Genomic DNA, 24,129 nt, shown 5'->3' on the forward strand with positions numbered 1-24,129 from the left:
TAGGAGACGGCGTTAACCGCGAGAACTAAAAAAAGCCCAAACGCTGCACAGCACGAGTAACGAACCCATCGATTCTCCCTCTCCGCCTCTGAATGAAACAGCCGGCTCTGAATGGGCGGCGAGGCCGGATGAATGAATGGGGAGCGGGGTGCGCATGAATGGGGGAGCGCGGCGGGATGAATGAACGGGGAGCGGGCGGGGACGGACGGCACCGCGGGAGGTCGCTGTGGCGCCGCCGCCGCCCGGCAGCTGGAATCCCCCGGCCGCGCACGTGTCGGCGCGGGGGCGGCTCGGTGTCACCTGGCGGCAGCGGTGGCGGCGGGCGGGGCGGGGGAGACTATAAAAGTGTCCCGCCGCTCTGCGTGCACACTTCGGGGAAACTTCCTAGGAGGAGCGGAATGGGCAGCTCCGCGCAGTTCTAGGGCGGGCAGCCCTGCGGCGGAGGGTGGCGGCCGCCGTCCCGGCACCGACAGACGGGAGGGAGCCCGGCCGGCTCTCTTCTGCTCGAGGAAGCGGCGGCGGGATGCGAGCGAACGGCAGCGAGCTGAACGGCACCGTTCTCCCGCGGGACCCGCCTGTCGAGGGCTCCCCGCGCCGTCCGCCCTGGGTCACCTCCACGCTGGCCACCATCCTCATCTTCACCATCGTGGTGGACCTGCTGGGCAACCTCCTAGTCATCCTCTCGGTGTACCGCAACAAGAAACTGCGGAACGCGGGTAAGGGTCGTCGGGGGGGGCGGCGGCGGGGGGAGGGGGGGGCCGCTTTGTTCTGTGGGGAGAACTTTGCCCCGTCTCGCAGAATGGGGCTGGGCGCTCCTCGGGCTCCTCCCAAGCTCCAGCGGCGCCGGGTGCCGGGACGGCGCGCTTCGCTCCCTGGCGGCTGCAGCTATTTTTAGCGAGAGCCACCGAATCGCGGTGCTATTTTTAGCTGTCGGCGGTTCCCACCTAGCAGAAGAGGAAGGCATGGAAGCATCTAAGAACGAAACTGAGCACGGCGCTGGGGATGCTGCTCTGACACACGGTGTTACTCTTCATGCTGCTCTGATTGGGTTGCTTCGAGTTAGACAAAGTCTCTGCTTGCAGTAGTAAGGTCGTAGCTTCGAAACAAGCCGAATGTTAAATTACAGATGCTGCAGGATTCAGAAGAAGAACAGACACGTGATTCCATGTTCTTTGGTCACCTCTTACTTGTTATTATGTCTTTGTGGAATGGGAGACGTCTGACAGAAAACAGGTTTAGGTATGTTCCGAAAAAAATCTGTAGTTTTGGAAAGATAGATTCTGTGATGGTGTATTGAGTAAATCCCTCTTAGTTTGTGGATTATTGGTCTGACAGGCAGGAACTTCCTCAGATTCATTCTGCTTTATCACGTCAGGCCAGCTGCTGTGCACGTGTACCAGATCTGTGCACTGAAAGAATATGGGAGTATGTGAAGGGAGCTGAGTTGTTAATGAAAGCAGGATTTCACTTGTGACAACTGAGATGCAGGTTTTACTTTTCTGTTGTCATGACTGGCTGCCCGATTATTTGGTAGCCAGTCGTTTAAAATTCATCTGAGGGGAACTTCTGATCTCTGGCTTTGCTACAAGCTGTCACAGTGAAGCTGGCACACAACTTTCTAAGGCACAGCCAGGTAATTCAAGTAGATTGCACACTTTCATTCAGCTGAAATACAGGAGCACCAAAGAAGATTCCCACCCCGTGGTTGCCATTGATCTAAATTCCAAAAGCTGTATCTTGCTTTCATTGACAGAAACAGCTCTCACTAAAGCTGGTGGGGCTACACTGTGTGATACTTATCATGAGATGAGAATCAGACTCCAGCATGTCAAGTCACCATTTGACTACCTTTGTTTCTTGAGATTTTCTGAGAAAGGGAGGAGTTACCCACATCACTGGGGGTTATTCCAGGGGGAAAAAATAAGGGTAATATTCTCCTCCCCCTTAATAAGTATGAACTTCTCCACTTTAGTGGGGAGTTTATAGCAGATGTTTCTGGTAACAAATAAACGTGGTGCCTGTTCTCTGGAAACATAACAGAATCATGGGGTTTTCTGTGTGTGCATGTTCACTACTGTAGTTTCTGTGTAATCCCTCTTGAATCTTGACACACGATCACTTGTTCATTCTTACCACATATCTCATTCTTGCCTTTTCTGTCACAGTGGCTGTTATGAACTGCAGCAAACTTGCAACAGTTTTCTCCTACAGCTAGCAGAAGAGCATTCTTCTGAATACAAATTACTTTAGACTGGAATATGAACCAGATGCAGTTCTACGCTCTGAAGTAAACAATTGTTGAAAACAAGTAGATGCTCAGTATATGATACAAAATGTACAGTCTGTTTTAGGGGGAAAACAAACAGTAAAAGTAACTTTGAAGTACCTGATCAGGTAGGTTACAAGTCCTTTTCCTCAAGGGAAGGATTCTTAATACGTGGATAAAATGAAACTTTGCAAAGACAACGCTAAGCCTCAAAAATATGTGCAAACTGCCTAATCTGGCAAAAACCTGTACCTGGGTGTAACTTCCTTTATGCGAATGCTGCTGCTGATCTTGGCATTGAATTCATAAGTGTTGATTCAGGTGGATAAATGTACGAGAATGCACAACACTTTAGAAAACCCTGAACCCTGTGAGTAGGAAGAAGTGTCCTGATTTTAATAACAGTAATCCAGGTTATTCAAGAAGAGATTACATTGAAAAAGTATAATCTAATTTACACATATAATTTGCAAGTTAAAAATTAATTGTAAAGATGGATACAGTTTTTTTTACAGAGCTATAACAATAAAGGAATTTTTGACTTTACAAACTTTACAACATCCTGTGTTAATAAGTCTTGATGGCACATTTATTAAGGATAAAGGACTCAGGATGAAAATTCTACTGGAGAAAGGTCAGGGAGGAACAGAAGATCCCTCCTGAAGAAAATATCTTATTTGAAGACACTTTTTTTTTTTCCTTTTTTTTTTCTTTTTCTTTTTTATTTATTTCTTTTTTTTCTTTCAAGAAAGGACTAACAGAAATATGGATTATTTAATACTTTATCAAAAAGGTGGATTTGGTTGGGGATTCATCTTTGCATCTCTGTTATAAATATATATATATATTTGGAAGACTTCTGCAAATTGAACCTGTGGATGTATGTTTTAAAAATGCACTGGGAAATAGTAGACTAGAAAAAACCATCTCAACAAGTGGTATAACCTTCTTGACAGTCAGAAGGTTAGTAAAAGACACTGATCAAAGCAGTGGAGTCAGTATCTCAAAGAAGTTTGTCTCAGCAAGCGAGGAGTTTCTGAGACTACAGACTCCTTCATAGTCACAAGCATGGCTTCAGTAGATGCTCTTCTAGACAAAGAAGCTGATGATACAACTGGTAGGATTCTCTTTTATTTAATGTATTTGACTTGTAATAAGTTTCATAGTTCTGGTTTGTTTTTGTTTGGTTTTTTTTTAATGGTGGCTTTCTAATTTTAACAGGCACCTGACACCAATTCAGTCCTTAAAGGGACAGTTGCGATTTAATGCTGGTCGACAAAGACTGAATTTGGTTATGATGTCTGATCTTTCAACTTTGAAAGAAATTTTAAGGGGAAACTTCAAGGCATAAGGATTCTAATACCCACATTTTGACAGTATGGCAAAGTAAACTTAAAATTGATGTGCTTTCTTTAATTCATTTCAAGAAGAATGGGAATAGTTCATTTGAAAAGGAAATTTGCTGTAAATCATCTTACTATGTTTCATTTCTCATTGCTAACATTCATAAATCAAAAATAGGATGATTCAACAGAAGTTCCCCCCTGAAATATGAAATAAGTGGCTTTTAGAGGAAGGTAGCTGAAATACTAGTGTTTTTCCTATTAGTGACTGCCAGTATCCTTATGCCTTTGCTGTTACCCGCATCAAGAAAAACAATGCATCAAGAACAAAGTGAGGGAGCAGCTGTAAGTCTTTAACTATGAAGTTTAGTTTAAAGCTTGGTTTATTAAAAAGTAAGTTAATACACACCTACCGTTTTGGTCGTGGAGTGGTAGGTACTCTGTGATTGCAGGACTGGACCATTAAGGCCAATGAATAGAGCTCTCTTAAGAGCTGTTGTCCCTCTTGTTCTTTTTCTTTTGACACTATCTTCTTGGTCCCATTGGTTGCCTCTCCTGGGTTTTTTTTTGTACTGTACAATGTGTCCTGATTGTCCCTCAGGAAAACTTCTGTGACAGAAGGGAGCCTTCAGCAGGCAAGTTAACAGCTCCACTAGTCTCATCCTGGCTCTTTTGTACCTTCTCTTTCTAGCTAACAGGGGACTAGTGCCAAGATTGTAAATAACTCACACTGCATCAGGGATAAAGATGTGTTCGCACTCTTCTCTCCCATCTCTGTTATGTGCTAGATGCATCTGCCTTCTCCTGGTTTCCTGTGTCCTTGACCCAAATGTTTTGATAATAGAACTATAGCTTTTAGTACTACTTAAGAGAGAGTCTGACATTCCTCAGGTCCCATAGTCCCAGAGAAGCAAGATATAGTTACTTTTGCTCATGCTTAAAGTTAAGGGTATGTTAACTACTTTTCCAAATGAGATGGAAATGAAAAGGGAGAAACTTGAATTCAAAATCTGCCACATCAGCATTATGTCCAAGCAGTTCAGTAAAGAAAGCTCTGAGTGCTCAAAAGAATGAGTTGGAGAGTAATCCCCAATCAAAATCTGTTAAGATCTGTGAAGTCTTTGATGGAAGAGCTAAGGAGCATGTCTACTTACTACTGTACTATCTTAAATCTGGTATTTGGTATTATGACCACTGTAAAATTGGGGGTATAAACTATTAGAAGGAAACCTGGAAGTTTTCCAAATTGTCCTTTATAAAATTATATACTCAGAACAGTGTAAGAACATGCTTGTGGTCCTCTCGGTGTGTTTTCCAGAGTATGAATTTTCTCCTTAAGCTGGGAATCAATTTTTGATAATCAGATGAGAGATCTCACCAGCCTTATCAGAATATGATTGTTCTTGATGATGTTTTCTTAATTCTTAAGACAATTTTAATAGTGTATCTAATGCTGTCATTTAAATCTAATAAATGAAACTCCTGTTGTGAATTCAAACTAATGGAATTATTGGTTTTGTTACAGGTGATCCTTGGACTGATTTTTGTGTCCTGAGAGAAAATGGGTAGCCTGACAAGTATTTGACTCGAGAGATAACTTACAGAAGATCAAGTTGTAGCACAAATTCAGGGTTCTGATGAAAACTGAGATGCTGATGGCATTATTTCAGACATGAATAACTTCAGGTATTAAAAATGGTAAGCCGACTGGGAGGGGAGAAAATGTCTAGAAGAGAAGCCAAACCCTGGCAATTGTTGAAGTTTAAATAAAGCTGTTCCTCAGAGTGGTTTTGATGAATAATTTTCTGAATCAAGGGTTTTCCGGAAAACTGCTTAAATGGCACCATCCTGTCAGTGACCAAAGATAGGGATGAGTATTTCAAATAATTAATATTACATTCTTACTAATACATCTGCCAAAGCCGGCCATGTATGCCTTCTGCAAGTTTCTGCATTTGTAAGCTCTTCGTGATGGTGCTTCTTCTGGTTTGCTGCTGCCGGTGCATACTTGCATACTATACTGTTTTCTGGCCATTTTTAGTTGTTTTGGAAGGGGTTCTCCTTCCTCTTCATTAGGATGATTTAATCTCTTTAATCTCTTCATTAGCCATTTTGTATCTGCTTCTACTCTTATTTCTTTTTAATTTCTTTTTTTGATTAGTTGCTTTCCTTTCTTGTTACTGATATTTCAAGTGTTTCTAGCCAAAGCCATGAGCAGCAAGTCTGGTTTGTTGACAGTAGTGCTACTGATGATGCACTTCCAGTGCTAATAGGACAATATCCAACCTGTTTGTATAATAGGGTTGGTAGGATGATAGCTGTATTAGTGTTACAGTCTCATTCTGCAACCTGAGTAAAAATCTTGGCACCCTTGCTGTTGATAGTTTTTCTTTTCATAACAGTGAGCTGCCTCAAATTCCACATTAACTTTGTTCTCCTGAGTAATGATCCCCAAATTCTGTTTCAGGAAGATGAGTGTTACCAAGAAGTTTTCAGGATAACAGAACACAACCTTAATGTTATTAAATTTAAAAACAAACGAACAACAAATATTGCTAAAAATGCTTGATTTTATAATACAAATGCTGCTACTTGAAGTTCTCTTTCAAAATCTTCTGAAGCCACAGAGGCAGCATTACGACTGAGCAGGACAAGTAAGATTCCTCCCTTACAGTAGGTCCTTATTATTGTCCTTCCTCCATTAGTTTTAAGGATGGATATGACATACCTAAACCAACATGTGCCTTAAGGCCTTGAATTCATACAGTAAACATGCTGCACACTTTAACCTATTCTACAAGTAGATCTGAAACTGAGATGTAAAAAGAAAGTCTGTTTATAACTTTGTTAAATAGTGACTTCTGTTGTTTCTAAATGGATTTATAGTAATAAATGACCAATAAATGTACAAAGCTTCATGTCCTATAGATTTTTTTTTTTTTAACATTCATTACCCTTAAAGAGAAGGTAAACTTTCCTTGAAGAAACACACCAGAAGTAAAATATTCCAAACTCATTCTCTTTATTTTATAAATGACCTAACTAGGTACCAGGTCATGCAGTATTCTACTTATAGAAGAGCAGTTACTACGTTATTTACTTTGTTCTAGTTGGGCAGGATATCTGACCTCCATTTAGTTTAGTGGAAATACCATTCTATATGGTCTACTTACATTTCAGCAAAAACATAGGAGCTAAATATAAACTCTAGTTATCACACTGACTTTGGTTTTGGTTTTTTTTGTTTCTTTTTGAGGTGCAGATGTAAGGTTAACAAGACTGACTGCTTCTCAATTAGCCCCTGTGCTGGCAAAGGTCATTTCCTCTCTTGTTGCTTGGTGTGAGATCAGTAACATTGCTTTTGCTAGTAGCCCACTCCTGCTGAACTTGAGTATCAGTTTAATGTTACAGTGCAACAGTAAGTACTATCGTGATGAGACATGATGATGATGAGAGAGCAGGTTCTGTAGCAATTGGCCAAAGTAATGAATGGGTATGAATACAAGAAGCAGTTTTGAGAACTGATATCCAGCCACATGATGAAGTTCCATTAGCTGTATCTTGTACGCTTTGGGGAGGAAAAGGCATGGATGTTCTTCCAACAGCACCTCCCCCTGCCTCTCAATGGTAGTAGCTATGGATTTCATTTGATGCCCTATCCCTCTTCTTTAGCTTAAGTGATGAGAAATTTTTCTACTCCTTAGTCTAACCTGATCCTTAAGGATACCTTCCTCTCCCTATCTGTGTTGGGAAGCAAAGAAGGGGTTTCATTTTCAGCTGTGAGAGAGTATTCATAGCCCAGTACAGGTATAGTATGGACAGCATCATTTTAGAAATACTGAAAGAAAGGTAACACTTGGTGTGAGTTTCCCTCTCTGTTTGCCACTTCTGTCACGTATGACAAAGCCATTTGTGAAATGAAGAATTGTAATGCCTTTTTGTCCTCCTTCAAGCACTCTTCCAATAATTTTTTTCTTGAGTAACAGAAGACTTAATTTCAAAGACTGGATTTTACTGAAAATTTGGGAGCTATGTATTATGAAATATTGATGTCCGTGTAAATGTGAATGAGCTGGTAACTTGTATTTTCATTTCATTTTGGATGAAGAACTAATTACCTATAAATAAAAAAAAATCCTGTTATTGTTAACAGCTTATGTGTATTTTGCGTTCATATGTGCTATCTTAATTTTAATGTGAGTAATGACTAGTAAGTACTTCTCCAGATCATCTCTGGCTGGGTAATTCTGGTGTCTGCCTTCTACAGAGAACTTATCTAATTTTTAGTTCACATCATTTTAATTTATTTTACAGAACCAGGGTTCTTTTCTCAGATTTCCATTATGGCATATTAAATCTTCCAACCTTTGCTGAGTCTAGGTTGCTGAATCAGTTTTCTCTTGCAGTAAAGGATTGAAAGGGACCTTCTGGATGGAGTCCAATTTCCAGGGGTACTAGATGTTCACACAAGTCCTTTCAGAATCTGTCTTCACCTTAAGTTACAGCTGTTCCTTTATTACATTGTGAGAATGGCATTCTGAATACCTAAATGTATTTTTTTTTTAAATTTTTCTTGTTTTGTTTAAATGTCTTATGCGTACTGAATATATTATGCATAGCACTGCTTAGCATCTCTCCATTCTTTTAATAAAGAGGGAGAATTAAAAATGTCTCAACTTGGCACTTGTTTGGGCTTTCTAACCCAAGTCAAATATCAAATACTTAGTCCTTTGGCAAAATAACCTTTTCTGTGAGTGAGCTCTGCTTGAGGAGTGCTGCTCATCTCTAGAATATACCTTCCCTAAACGCAAAATCCTGGCTGTACTGTTATCAATTAACAAACCTCTTGCCGAGGTCAGTGCCAGTCTCCTTTCACTTGTTTAGCTGCAGCACTTGCCCAAGGGTAATTAGGCTGCTGTATTGTTAACATTCTTAAACCTAAAGAGCTGTAAGCACTTTAACATAAGAGATATCTTTTAACTTTCCTTTCTGTAGCTGGCTTCTGACCCAAATCCAAAGACACGGGCTATGTTTACTTCTGTCTTTCTCTTTGGTAAGCTGAATATGTTTTAAAATTCTGCTGTTATTCTGGATGCTGCCTTTAGTCAAGGTCTCTGGTCTGTTATGCAAAGAAATTCACTAAATGTTTTAAAAACTGTGGAGTCAGAACAGGACTGTTGGATCACCGAATTCTTTGAAATAAAGTTTATTACAGATCAGGGTCATTATATTGTAATCTCCTGATCTATATATCTTGCGGTGGGTACATGATGTAAACAAGTTAGAATTTTGCATGCAGCTGGTATGCAAGCTATTAAGTCTGCAAATTGGTCATTCAAAAACACACCTAGGAATTAAATAAAAGGCCATCTAATACCACAGTGCTGTCCATTCTATTTTTATTTATTTATTTATTTATTTATTTATTTTGCAGTGGATGGGTTTTTGTTATTGAGATCAAGGACAGTCTGTACATACTACAGTTGCCTAGTCAGATCACATCATTTTATCTTTGGTACTATCTTTGTCCTCCACTTTCTAGGTACAGTTCTTTAGCACATTAATTAAGCAAAATAAACTTCAGATTTTTCCACTATAGTCTTGTACAGATTATCTGGTGGTTCTGTTGACAGTTACAACATTGTTATATACATTTATGATAATCCTTTGGGAAAGTATCAGTATGACTGTCTCTTACCTCTATCTTCTCAGCTTTCTTGATTTATTTATTTATTTTTCTTGTCTAAGGATGCCTACTATTGAGAATCTCTATGGTAATTGTAAACACATCTTATTGTCCCTTCCTGATGCAATAGCAGGTGTTTCAGCACCTGTTGCTAAGAGATAGGAGACTGTCTCCTACTGGGGAATATACAGAACTACTTTTATATTAAAGCATATGTAAATCCTACAGTTCTTTACCATGCTGCACAAGGTACTTGTATCAAAGAGTGTTTCATTTTATGGTATACCTCATCTTCTTAAATTTGCTTAATTAGACACATCTACATAGAAACATTTCCTCTAATTATTTGTTCATTTTTACAGCAGCTACCTTTTCATTCCTTTCCCCATCCCCCATTTCTTTTTTTCTGCTGTAGCATCCACTGGCACATTAAAACTCATATTTTGTTCTGTTGCTTGTGAATATATACACTCTCTCTGGAAATAACTAACTATCTCTGATATTTTGGAGAGCAATACTAAGCATGTCTGGTAGGAAGTACAACAGTGTTTTCATGTCTTTCCTTCACCTAGACAGAGATGGTGGGTATAAATGGTATAAAGTAGAATAGCTTCAATACTTCTGTAATTTATGCTTGCTGAAATGACTCCCACAGCATTTTTATATTGGTGAGTGTCATCTGAACACAGCTTTCCCTGGCAGGATCATTCTGTCTGTTCTCCATTAAAGCATTAAAGAATACAGATCTAGCAGTGGTTTCAGTCTGGCTGGGCACACCAGCTTTTCATCTATATACAGGTAAGTACTGAGAAGACAGAAGAACCAACTTTCTTTCTTAAATACAAATTTGTCTTAATAGTTTTTAATAGTTTTTGTTAAATAAGTGAAGTAGACTCAAAATGCAGTCAGATTGTCTTCCTCTTTCTTTCAGGAACAGTTTTCAAACATTGTTTCTAGCAAATACTTGGGCATTTATTTTGCAGTTTCTCTTAGAAATCTGTCATTATTCTATCCTATTTTTTTCAGTTCTTTTCCTGATTCTTTTTTCTCTTACCCATTCAGCATACTCCACTACTGGGAATTTCTGTGGTGCCTGATAAGATTGTCAGCTATGAACATTTTGTTGATTTCTGGAAACTTTCCTCAATTCTCATAGTCTTTTTGGCATAGTACTTGTCTTGTATATCAACACCCTCTTCTAACAGCATTTTGTATCTGCCTAGCTACTCACTTTTGTCTAACTGTTTTGGATGCTCCAAGGAATTTGCGCTGCTTCTGTTCAATTCTATATTTACACTTATGAATACTAGTATTTCAAAAGTGAGTGCTTCTCTTGAAATTATTCCTTGTAATCTAGAGAAGAACATACAGTTGAACACAGCTTGCACTTTCATACTGTTTGCAGTGATCATTATCTACCCTGTGCCCTGAAGATATGGCTAAATTTGATATGCGTAAGTGCAGGGATGTGAGTGCAAATGAAGAAGCAAGTAAACTAAGTCTAATTATCCCAGTAGAGACAGAATTTGAAGTCTGTTGTTGGTGTCTGTTTTGTACAGGAGTAGTCCATTTGTTACCGATAAAAATAAAATCACTATAAGCTTTTCTGGTTGGTTTTCCCTTTGCTTTCCTCAATCAACAGTGACAGGGCATTGCAACCTGAATGCTGACTGGCATTAGGCTGCCTGAGCGCGTGCTTCTTGTGAACAGATAACATCATAGACTACCATCAAAACAGTGAATCATTTCTAAGACATGCTTATAGTCAGAGCGCCATGTAATCTTCTGCTCTCATGTTTATTTGGAAACCTTTCTTGATCAGTTCAGATTTCACAAAGGTCAGCCTCACCTGTTTCTGTATTTTGTATTGCTTGTGACAACTGGACAGAATGTTTGTTTGCTTTACTCAAAAACATTAAACTTACTTGCCTTGCAAACATATCTCCAATTCATGAATTTTGTCATGTCATTTTTTTGGGTTTACTTTCTTAACTAGGTTTTCTAATGTAATAAATGGAATTTCCAATAGTAACACTGGGTGGCAGCTCCACCATATGTTTAATTTAAGCTTAAAGCCATTCTGAAGATGTATTTATTAAGGTTACATTAAGTGTTTATTTTGTGGTAGCATATCTGCATATTTATATGACAAGTACAAGTATTGGGTGTGACCAACTATTTCTTGTGGAAGCACTAAAAAATTAGCAATTATAGCATGCTGGGATGTTACTAGAAGAACTATCTAATGATAACTTTCTGATAATTACTTGTGAATTAAGAGAATATTATATGTTCTGTATTTGCAAACTCTGAGGTGGTACCAAGGTAAGAAAATCCAGATGATGCAACAAGGAATGTACACAATATGGCTAGAAAAGTTAGATTAATTCCTCTGAAACCAGTGACTTATGCAACCACCTACAGTCTGGGTCTAAACTGTTTTTTTATTTTTTGCCTGAGACACTGTAAATTCCGTTGAGTAACAATAATTCTGAAATTTGTATATTTTAAAGGGGGATATGAATAATTACAAAAGTGATAACAAAAGTAATGATTCATTAGTATGATTCCAAAATTATGCTTTGGAATGCCCTGAGTCCTTCAAAGAATTTCAGGCACTGCACAGTTAGGTTTATTTCAGTGATAGATGCATTTGTGTAGAGCATGCTTAGATTAGCGTATTTAAGGCTTAGCGTAAGGGAAACTTTTCAACTTCACTGACTTTGTAGAACTGGGCAAGAAAAAGTCTTAAGAATTTTCCTTATTCCAGATTGTTGCTTCCAATAAGGATATCAGGATATCTCACCTCATGTCTTTCCTTCCTCCCTTCCTCCCTTCCTCCCTTCCTCCCTTCCTCCCTTCCTCCCTTCCTCCCTTCCTCCCTTCCTCCCTTCCTCCCTTCCTCCCTTCCTCCCTTCCTCCCTTCCTCCCTTCCTCCCTTCCTCCCTTCCTCCCTTCCTCCCTTCCTCCCTTCCTCCCTTCCTCCCTCCCTCCCTCCCTCCCTCCCTCCCTCCCTCCCTCCCTCCCTCCCTTCCTTTTCACATATTAGGAAATAGTCACATATAATATGGAAAGGAATCATATATATAATATTCACAATGTTAGACTACCAGATATGAGGGAGACCTGAGACCTGTTATTTCTGTTAAATGACTATCTAAAGTAATGCAGTTCCGTCCTTTATGTGTTGATAAATACATTCCCTAACTACAGTATAGACTACTGTTTCTTTGAACTCCAACCATTACATGTGATTTCTTTTACTCTGTAGTATTCTAGAGTTGAGGCAGAAATTTGTGGATTTATCTTCTGGCAAGTCATCTATTCTGAACATGGCAGACTGTGTTGCTGTTTTCCATGTATGTAGCCCATTACTGCAAACCCCGTGTCTGTATATAAGCTTGGTTGTCTTGATTGTTACATAGATTTTATATATACAATTACATGTTTTCATTTCTGACTCTCAAGTTTGATGCTCTGCCTGCTTTTTTATGAATGGTCTGTGAGTCTGTCAGTATACAACTCAGTTTTGATCTTCCTGCAGGTTTTTACAATTATTTTTGTTTATCTTATGAAATTCTTATGAAAATGTACCTTGCATGTTGCAGGAATAATAATTAAAATACATGAGTTTTTCTTCAAATAGCCTTTCTTATACATGACATCTTTTCAGAAAAGTTATTCAGATAACATATGCCCAATATTCCTTGGAAAAGCCTGAAATAAAATGAACTGTGTAATTAGACATTCTCTCATTATCATGTACAGAGGTAATTTCCTACTTATGTTTGCACAGCTGTTTTTGGATGAGGTGGTATATTGAAGATAAACATTAGAAAATGTTGGGTTTATTTTTTTTCTTGAATTGTTCCAAAATATATTGATCTGAGAAGCATCAACTAGTTGGCAGAGCCAGTAGAGTTCATGAGACTGCGATTCACCTTATTTGCTGGCTTCCACAGAGCAGTCCTTTCAGTGAAAATGTAACTAACAATTTGTTAATGGATTTCAAGTCTCTAAGCTTACTTAAATTTACTTATGTCATCTGCCTTGGAAAATATTGTCATTTCTAACTTTCACATTTTGCAGAAAGTTATTGACAAAATTTGAGTAATGGCAAAATAACACCAGGGAACTTTCAGTTCTTTAAAGGTCTTATCTCCACTTGCTAATCTTTTAATCTGGGTATACCACAGAGATCATCAAATTAAACAGAACGGTTTATCACTAAAGCAGCAAAATTCAAACTCTAATATAAATTCTTCTAGCTCTGTCAGTCCCTTTAACCACACCATTTAATTGATTTTTTGCCGGTTATTTCCTAGCATCTCTGAAAATAGACTTCTTCCACTATTTATGTCAAATGTTCAAATAATGTCTAATAAGCCCCAGAATGAATCTTCTCTCATTCCTTGCTCCAGTGTCTGAAGTTGATGAGGTTATTTACGGAATTAGCCCTAAATTCTCCATTTTATTAGAGAAAAAATTGTTGCCATTTCTTCCACAATGTTTCGATAACTTTCCATACAGCTGAAATCAGAAACTTCTCTAAAGATGCTGGATTCTGATGAAAGCAGGAGATGGGCTTGAGTTGTGTTTTTCTCCTTGCTACATCATCTTACATCAAGGAACTTAACATTATATTGAAGTATTTAAAATCAATGATTAAGCCCCACAGCTTGGTGAAAGAACACGTTGCTGTACTTGATGGTGGGAAAGACTATAGTACCTCTTATTTATAGACTGCTTTGTCTGTTTTGTTGTGTGACCGGCATGTCTGATGACCGTGTTCAGAAGACTGACTGCAGGTTATTTGTGAGTATTTTATTTATATATGTGTGTATGAATATATATCATGTATTATTGAAAGCATATATAACCCTGTTTATTTTACAGCTTCTATATTACCCAGAGCAGCGCCCCTTAGAGTAATAATTTCATTTTTTATTAATACCTGTGAACCTTTAGCTGCGGATGTTTAGATTTTCTTTAGTCTCAGTATGAGATTCATCTATATGTCTTCAAATCTGATCTCAAGTAGACTTAAGTTTCTCGGTCTGTTTTTGCATTTCAGTGTTATAGTGTATTTCTTGGATGAAAATCCAGAGCCATCTGCACCACAGAAATCAGCCATGCTGAACTTTTACACTGAATTGATGATTTTAGTAGTAATGGCATTGCTCATTCTGTTGTTGAGTGTCTAGGCTGCAGCAGAATTTGGTAGTTTCCTCTTTAATCTGTTTTAAATTAAATAAACAGCATATGTACGTTTTTTTCAGTTTCTACAGCTGTGACAGTCAGCTGTAGCTGATGTTATACCCTCCCATGTAATCTTTACCCGCTTTAAAGTCAAGGCACAAGAAGGTATGGTACTTTCTTAAACAGTAAAAATATCTGCCTACTCAAGCCAAAACTATTTGATACTGTCAGGTAGATTAAGTTGCCTCCCTTTAAAAAGTCTTTATTCCAAGCACACTCATGTACTCTCAGTATGCTTTGAATCACTGCAGAAGCTTCAGAGAAAACAGTGGACTTGGCCAGAAGCTCTCTAGACTTTTTTGTTTAGAGCCACAAGCTCTAAAAAAGGACAAAATCATGTACCGAGGAGCTTTGCAGTGTGTTATCCACATGTATACCCTGCATTCCCTTTTACTTTCCCCACCCCTAGGTCAAAGTTCTTGACACACTAGAATTTTGCAGTTCAGAAAAACTGAGATGGAAAGCAAATACCAGCCTCTCTGCCCTAACTGCAGAGTAGGGAGATCAGCAAGACAGTTCAGTTCTACAGGAGTATATTTGTGTTAAACCTTCCAGCTGAAGTGTGTGAGGAGCAAGTACTTCTTGCACTGTTATGTGTGTACATAGGGTTGTGAAGGCCTCTAATTGATGACTGTCTTCTTTTTCTCTCCCTGATGTGGAGGGATTTTTGTGTGTTCTGGGCACTCCTGATTGAGGAACAGCTCATTCTGCCCACTTCAGGGAAATCTAGATGGTTTAGTAAGACTTTACATTCTACTGAAAGATTTCTAGAAGCTTGGTTCTTCCTGTCTTTCAGATACAGTCACCTCACAGCAGATATGGATGACGGTTCCCAGATGTTTTTTTGGGGGGGGTTTGTTTTTTTTTTCTGTTTAACTTGCTTGTTTGTTTTTCAAGTAGTGCTTTTAATTACTTTTTTTCTTTATTTTTTCTTGTTTTGCTGTTTCATTTCAATATGAACAATTTAAGAATGGGAATGCCCCAGTCAGACAGTGCTTATCCCTGAAGCTGACATATTGTCAAATGCTTTGCAGGTCTGGTGCTCAGCTGTGTACATCACCATTATGCTTGTATCTAAAAGCCATTATATTGATTTTGTTTTTCTTTTTATTTTTATTTATTTATTTATTTACTTATTTTTGTCTCATTATTCTGTGTTTCAACTGATCTTGGAAGTCAAATGGTTTAGAGAGTGGAAGATATCCAGGAAATTCAAAATGCTGTCACAAGTTCACAAATCCTAAGAACACTTTGGATAGTTCTATCTTCATCTTATTGCTGCACCTCCAAAAAAGAAGAGCATGATTGATGTGTTAAACATCTAGGGAAGGAAAAGAATTAGCTTCAGTGCCAGTTACACTTGAGATGAAGAGACAAATGTATTTTATTTTCTATCCAAATGCTTAAGGCGCTTTTTGCTCAAATGACTTGACTCTTCTTATAAGCAAAGCTTTCAAAATGAAGTTCCTAAGACACATGTTTTTAACAATGGTAACTGGAAGATTTTGCATGTCACTGTATCTCCTTGCCTAGCATGTTTGTGTTCCCATCGTTCAAATACACAGATTTATCTAAAACAAAAACAAGTTCCAACACACTGCATTCCCCTTTGGCTTATGCTTAGTTGCTTGAGTTGTCACAAAAGTCAAATTAAGAGAGGCAGCTGCATTTCGTCAAAATAAAGTTGGTGATGTTATTCTTTGAGTACTGACAGGCTGTGCACATCAACTGCAATCCAGAGTTCAGATGGACCTGTAATTGCAGTATTTTCTGGGATGTGTTCTATTATATTAATTTCCAGGTGATCTTGTTACACAGTTTTAGTTCTTCTTTTGCCATATTTTAAATAATTTTTTTTATGAGAGCTCCTGTTGATGTTATTAAACAGGATTTTTCCAAAGGCAAATGGAAGTCTGGCAGAAGACAGATTCAACTCTTTCCAGCAAACAGATGACTTCGCTGTTTTGTGCCACTGATTTCTTTCCCTTATCTTGTTTTTTAAGCTAAATGGCACTTTCCTCCTATAATTGGGCGTTTGACTTTCAGAAGAGAAAATCATCTCTTTTGTGAAAAGAGGTGTTGGATGGCCAAGTCAAATCTACCTGAAATGTATGCTTTGCCAATGATTATCATTAATACCCACATGAAGCAGAAAGCCTTTTCAGGCTCCAGCTATATTGCTGTTAGACAGAATGCAAAAATACCTTATAGCTGTGCATTGAAAACAGTCTTCATCTTCTCTTTGAAGTTGTTTGGTTTTTTTTGTGTGTGGTTTTTTTTGTGGGTTTTTGTTGTTCAAGTTGTCAGTGTTCTACTGATGTTAGTGATCCATAAGTATATCAGAATATTCAGAACTTCATTATGAACTTTAATAGTATTTGTAACGATGACTAAAAAAAGCTCCTTGGTCTGTTGATACTTGAATAGCATTAACAAGGTCCAGCCTTGTCTGATTAGACAAATTGCTGCCTAGAACAGTTCTGTTTGCTTTTTGCAGTTGACATCTAAAAGGTAACAGAAAAATAGGAAAGGCAGTATGCATGTTTTTAGTTTTGTTTTTTTTTTTCATTCTGCTGCTGATTGAAAGTGTACATTTTGTTCCTTCCACTGCTGATTTCTCAGACATTTAATTAAGAAGTTCCAAGAATGAGCTAAACGTGAACAATCCTAGAAGGAAAATGTTCTCTTCTACCTAAAAAGCTCTACTTAATTTTTAATGATTCTAGGTCTAACAAAAGTCATCCAGCTTTTCCATGTATGTCTGACCATTTTTCTTACAAAATGTGTAAGTGTTATCAGTCATTATTTTAAAGACACAAGATGATATCTCTGGAAGAAAAAATGTTCTTTCATAGATAACTTAATCCTGAAGTCTGATTTCAGGTGCTCTGTTTTGAAAGTTTTCCATAAAATTATATAATAATAATGCTTAATATCTAATTGAATCCAAAATTATTTTATATATTGAAAGGAATGAGTAGTAATATTAGAACAGTTAATTATTAGTAATATTAGAACAGTTAATTATGTAGCAAGTAATGTTATTAGTGTTGAAGTTCAGATGCTTGAACTGGGCTAACACATCAATGTTCAGCAAAGAAACTGAATTTCTGCAATTCACCACCTAAATCAAATAAATTGTTCATTTTGATCCAGTTTCATTGGGGTATTTTCCTAAACTCTTAACCTTAATCAACTTCTGCTTTACAGTCAGTGGACAGCTCAGCCCATTATCTTTGCACCATTCAACCTGCCAGAATTTATTAGCTTGCCATCGACAGAGAACTCCCTGTACAACCAATTGCTTGTTAATTCTTCTTCAGCAAACTCTGAGGAATTTTGTTAAAGAGCCATTTTAAGCAAAGTATTTGATTTATACTTCCTTTGGCAGCATTTAGGCAAAGGTTCAACAAACATCAGATTTTTACAGATTACCCAAGCTTGGTAAAATTTTATGCTTCTCAAGATTTTGAAAGTAATCCATTAGCAATGATTTTGGCAGTGGGTAAATACCATGATAAAAATAACACTTTGTGATTATTGCATTGAATGTTGTTTAGAACCCTTTTCCCCCTAGGGTGCTTATCTTCATTAAAATGCACTAAAAATAAAATGATGCAGCATCTTTCAGTTTACAAATTCTGTAACAGACATTGCTTGATGTACATAGAACATATTTTTTCTAAGATTGCTATGGGCATTGAAACCTTCTTCCATTGGAATATAATTTCTTTGCTTTTAAGCCTGATGCATTTTTGCTAGATTGACTCCACTGGGATTACCAATATACTCCTTAACTAAAAATTTGCTATTTCATTTCATTTTTGTACTGCAATGCTACACATTTTAAACAATAAAAATCTTCAGAATTATTTTTAACTTATCTCCAAATCAGCTCTAAAAATTGTGAATCTTTTCTTGTGGCCTTAATAGGAGAGTCACAAGAAAATAATGTCATATGTGGGAATTCCTTCTCCTGAATCTATCCTACTCCACAAATATTTTTAGTCTAGAGGATACTTAGGCGGTTGCCTAAGGGGAAATGGGGAGTTTTGTCAAAGGAATAGACACAAAAACTGCAGCAGCTACAAATATTTAAAATGTAAGTAATATGTTTTGGAGATTGAAGAGCAGTGTAGAAATTTTATCTTTTACTCTGTTTACTGGCTTGCTCTGTTCATTTTTAATTTCAAACTCTCCAATCTGTCTCTACTTTTTAAACCAAGAATGGGATTTGGCACTAATTTTCCTTTATCTATGATTTATATCATGATTGCTCTCTCTTTTTTTTTTTTTTTTTTTTTTTTTTTGAATGTCATTCATGTCTTCTGCTGTAGGTTACCAGCTAAACTATTTAGTTAGTAGTATACTTTCTAAGATCTCTGTAATATCAATGGATGCACCTCAAGAAAGCTTGTCAGCTGAGACTGAATTCTCTATCATTTCTACAGTGTCTCAGAGGCTCATAAGCGTGCCAAAGAAATGGTTAGCAATAATGGGTACTGTTATGACTTTTCTTAGAGTCGACATTTTTCATTAAGCTGGCTGAAAGTGGCTCCATTCTACTAGGAGCTACTTTGTTTTTTTTTTATTTTATTACTGAAATAATCATGCTTTTAAAAAGCGTAGCATGTCTGTATCACTGAGAGAGAGATGAAGGTCTATTATAATAGAGAAGGAGCAAGGTAAGAGGTTTCATTAACAAGGTAGGAAGTTTTGATTTTCTTAGTACTGCATGCGGCTTCCTTACAAAGATAGCAGAAGCCAGAGTAATGAATGTTAGAGATGTGAGTTGGAGCAGAGATACAAAGGGACAAAAAACGGAAAGACACAGTGGTCATTAGTGTGGAACTACTGATGATATATGGTAAAGTTCTGAAGCATCTGTGAGCTCTTATGAAGGCAAAAAGTTAAGCAACTGGAAAACTCCCAAACAGCAGAATGATATGAAAAGGGAGTCCTACTAAGGGAATATCTCTGAAAAAGGTGAAGAATAAAACTCTCACGTATATCCAAATAAATGAAGTACTCAAATAAAAATGTATCTAGAATTAAAATTTGCCAGAATGGTTAGATAAATGCTTAAGTGTAGAGAAGACTTTGTTTTTTTAAGAGAAGATATTATTGATGCTTTATTTTCAATGGGCAGGAACCAATGGAAAGATTTGGAAGCAGGAAAGTAAACCTCAGTGATGAATATTAAGTTTAGAAGAATAAAAAAGTTACTAGGAGGAGAGTAAAGTGCAAAATGAAAGAGTCTTCAAGAAAAACAAATTATTAAGAACAAAAAAAAAATATCCAGAAGAGTAATTACTTGCTTCAGAAAGTAGAATGAAGATGTGTCAGAAACTTCGGAAAGCTGTAAAATTTGCTTCTTTTTACTCTAATCACTTTTTAAAGTAATTTAGTAAGTAAACAAAGCAATCCGCCACTATTCAGAAAAAAACCTACCAACAAACAACCTGAAGCAAGCAATCTGTTACTTTTCACCTCTAGAATTCTGTGTACAAACTTTACAAACCAAGGTGAAGACTTGTCAGAGCTTCCAGTTTATAAATAAATGTTTCTAACTGTAGAATAATGTCTCGGCTTTGTGATTGTTTTGTTGTTGGTATTCCACATTATAACATCATGTAGTGCACTGGGAGTTAAAGAGTTAATGCTCCAGTTCCTTGGATCTTGGATAGTTCTGGGCACCTGGTTCTCAGAAGAGAAGAAGAACTACATACTACATATCCCAGAGGACTCTGCCTTGTTCTGTTTCTGTTTTCCGTTCGAAGGGAAAGATAAAACTGTTTGCAGATCACAAGATGTCCCCCGCTCTCTTCTTCCCTTTCTGCTCATTACAGCAGTGTGTGTGCTCACCTTCAACATTAGAGTAAGGCCTTCAGTTTTCTGGGTTATGATTATTATTTTTGGATGTGCTCTCTCTCATTTTATTTGATTTATTAGATTCAATTCTAATTATATAGTATTATACTGTGTAATCCTGCATTCTGATTTTTTTTTTAATATTATTATTATTATTTTAAGTCAATTAGCTTTCCTCCTCAGATCGCTGCCACTGTTCTGTTTTTAGGACCACATCTCTACCCTTTCCCCTTTCCCAGGGCATGAGTCCATGAGTCCCCCTGCCCAGTTAGTCACGGAACTGGGAGGAACCAGCCCGTAAACACTGACATGTATGATGGAGAATGCAGGCATAGGCGTAATTGTAGAACAAATCTCTCATATTTTAAATACATAATTGTTTCAGCCTCTGTTCCTTTGAAATATTATGAAATAAAAAATTATTACTTCATAAATAGTATTAATATACTTGTTTGCTCTTTACTGATAGCTGATTATATTTTATTTTTTTTTCTCTATGATTAAAAGCAGAAAAGTAAAAGGACATGATAAACAATAGAAGAACATAAGTTTCTTGGTAATCTAGCTATTTTTTTAATACTTCTTTGTTTATTCACGTGGAAAGTTGTATCTCACACTGCTGTTGCTTTAAACTCCCTAGAGCTAATGTAAACCAGTAGGGAACAAATAGGGATATTTATTTCATTAATCCTTTCCTTATTTTTTTTCTTTTTTCTGTTGCATTTGCACTATATGATACATTTAATCTGTGATTGTAGAATTTCTGAATTAATCCTGCAGTTTTGAACTAGCTTTAACAATGCTTTGAATGTACTTAGATGATGTATGTTAAAGGTATCTATCATTATTCCCTATTACAGTCTACCAAAGATATCTGATGTTTGATTTGGGTTTGCTTACATATTTAATTATAAAAGGGCTTCAAACAACCAATGTATTAGCCATAGGTGTGTATTGGTTGTTAATATACAGATGGTAGCAAATGTACAGAAGGAATAAGTAAAGGAAAACTCACCAGTGGTGGTGCCTTGGCTGAAGAAGCTGGGACAGTCCTCACTGGTGAGTGATCTCCAAGAGATACTGCTTCAGTGGGAGTCAGCCCTTAAATGAGGTCTCAGAGGGGATGGAGTCGAGCTCCACCCCTTCCGGGAGCACAGCTACATCACTTTCACCTGTGCTCCCACAGCTGACCCCATACTTGCCTCAGCTGATTAATCAGAGGTTCAGGCTGTGATTACCAATCTCCCATACAAGGTGATCCCCACTTTATTATTGACATGCCTCAGTTTCGCAGACACTCCTTTCACAATCCAAAGCAGATAAAATTGGGAATGGGAATATAGATTATTTTAGAAATATAAACACACCATTAAGTTTGAGTGTTTTGTGGCCAAATATTTAGCAGCTGTAATGAGGTTCTTTATTGATCTTATTATACAGTATTATAAGTATCATAGATGATGTTTGAAAAACTAATTTAAGTCAAATTAACCATATTTACTCCTAAAATGTATCCAGGAGCTTTACAAGTATGGTAAAACATCCTCCTTTGATTTGTGTTCTGTGTAAACTATTATTTTCAACAAGCATTTAGTTAAAAGTAAATTTAACTTGCAGAAGTATATGTGGAAAGCCTTTTCCTCTTTTCCATAGGAAGGTATTACATTAGTATTGTGCACCTGCTCTTCTCATCAGGTACTAAATGCTAAATTTACTGAATTATTATGTCCAAGTAACTGATTAGTTCAGCAGAGATTTCAAAGACCCAAAACAAGAGTAGACTGTAAAATATTTAGAAGTGTTTAAGTTGTGACAAAACTGCAGTCTACTTGTAAAAGAAAGTATACTTCCAAATGAACTCTTGAAAGATGAAAGCACAAGGGGTTACATGAAATTCCCTCAGTGCTGAGGTCCATTAATTTGTGAACACAAAGAGAGCATTTCCAATAGCTTCTGCATTTTTCAGCAGCTGAATAGAATCTGTAATTTTCTTCTTTCTCCACCTGTAGTTTTTATTTATTTTCGTCTTAACTTCATTAGAATAATTTTGGGAACCTCCTTCCAGATACGCCAGCTCTTAGGTAACTGGAGCAAATTCCTTTCACTTTTATTCTCAGCAGCTGCAGGAGATGTGGCATCTCCAAACAGACAGAAGATCCTGAAACATCAGTCTTTTATTAGTTCAATTTTCCATTACTTTAAAAAATTTTAAGTTATTCATTATCATAAAGCAGCCTCATAACTATGCAAAATCTTATTCTGTAGTGCAGACAAGAATTTTAAATGACTGATCACTTTAATTTAAATTACTCACACAATCTTTGAACACTATTCCAACCAGGAATAGAGAATTTACCACATATCAGCTCTCTATAATTTATACATTATTTTCCAAGACTTCTATTTATTTTACAGTGTTTCAATGTTCTTCTGATTTGATACCAAGTGAGAATACAGTAGATTTTCATCACTGTTACTTTCTATATCATAGTATTATAGAATGGCTTTGGTTGGAAGAGACCTTAAAAACCATCTAGTTTCAGTCCCCCTGCCATGGACAGGGTTGTCAGCCTCTGGATCAGGCTGCCCAGAGCCCCATACAACCTGGCCTTGAATATCTCCAGGTGTGGAGTGTCAGCAGCTTCTCTGGGTAACCTGTTCCAGTACCTCACCACCTTCTGAGTAAATTATTTTCTTCTAACATCTGACCTAAATCTGCCTTCTGTTAGTCCAAAGCCATTCCCCCTTATCACTATCAGGCCATCTAAAAAGTTGTTCTCCCTACTGATTATAAGCTCCTTTTAAGTCGTGGAAGGCTGCAATAATGCCTCCACAGAGGTATCTCTTCTCTAAATATGAGTGTATTGTTATGTATCAGAAAACAAATATTGTAGCTTTATGCAGTTTTTCTTCCTTATTTTCATGAAGAGGCCAAAAAAAAATTAAAAAAAAAAAAAATAAAAAAATTGAAAAACCACCTAAAAAGGCCGTGAGCTTTGCTTGCTTTTTCTTTCAGATTTTGTTTGTCTTTGATGGAGACAGACCTATGTAAATGTGAGTGTGTTTGTGTGTACATATTTACTTGCACTTAAAAGTTTAGCTTGTTATCAGTTGTGTTCCAAAGAGCAGAGGTTTATTAAAGCCTACTTTGATTCACTGAAAGACATCACTTTGATCATTCATTATTGCTTACTTCATGTATTATGGTGGTATTAAAATAAAAAGCAAATGAAATTTGATTTTTGCTTGATGTAGAAATCTTGTTTTTAGTTTAGGATATGTTGTTATCTGTACTTGTTGAAATGATAATCCAAGTAAAAACATGCAGTTCTTTTAAGAAGATAAGAACAACCAATTACAATAAATTACAATAAATATTGATGGCTTAAAGAACAACATCTGTAATTAATATTTCATTTACACTAGGAAAACTGCAGTTGAAACAGAAGTAGTAAGTATGATTAGGACTATGAAGTAGTTTCATGTTTACTTATTTGACAGTTCTGAGCATGTCTTTAAAAAGCACACATTTTTATTGTAAGGAACATCTATGTAACATGTATACGGACTGTATATTAAATGGGAAGATGTTCTAAAGCTGAAAAAGATACAGTTTTTTCTTCTCTTTACTATTCTGTGTCATTCTAAAAGTGAAGGATGTAAATTACAGACAGATTTTATTAAGAGTTTAAGTAAAACACCAA

The 24,129-nt window shown here is 37.0% G+C and overlaps 1 protein-coding gene across 1 annotated transcript in view; it reads left to right on the plus strand.

The window, feature by feature from the left end:
- Positions 1-323: 323 nt before the first annotated feature.
- Positions 324-24,129, plus strand: part of MTNR1A (melatonin receptor 1A) — a 47,873-nt gene continuing 24,067 nt past the window's right edge. The window contains exon 1 of the mRNA XM_072335518.1: positions 324-716. Coding sequence (XP_072191619.1) covers positions 524-716 — 193 coding nt within the window. The 5' untranslated portion in view covers positions 324-523. The remainder of the gene's footprint in view (positions 717-24,129) is intronic.

The sequence above is a fragment of the Excalfactoria chinensis genome, chromosome 4, assembly GCF_039878825.1.
Source record: "Excalfactoria chinensis isolate bCotChi1 chromosome 4, bCotChi1.hap2, whole genome shotgun sequence".
NCBI classification, from domain to species: domain Eukaryota; kingdom Metazoa; phylum Chordata; class Aves; order Galliformes; family Phasianidae; genus Excalfactoria; species Excalfactoria chinensis.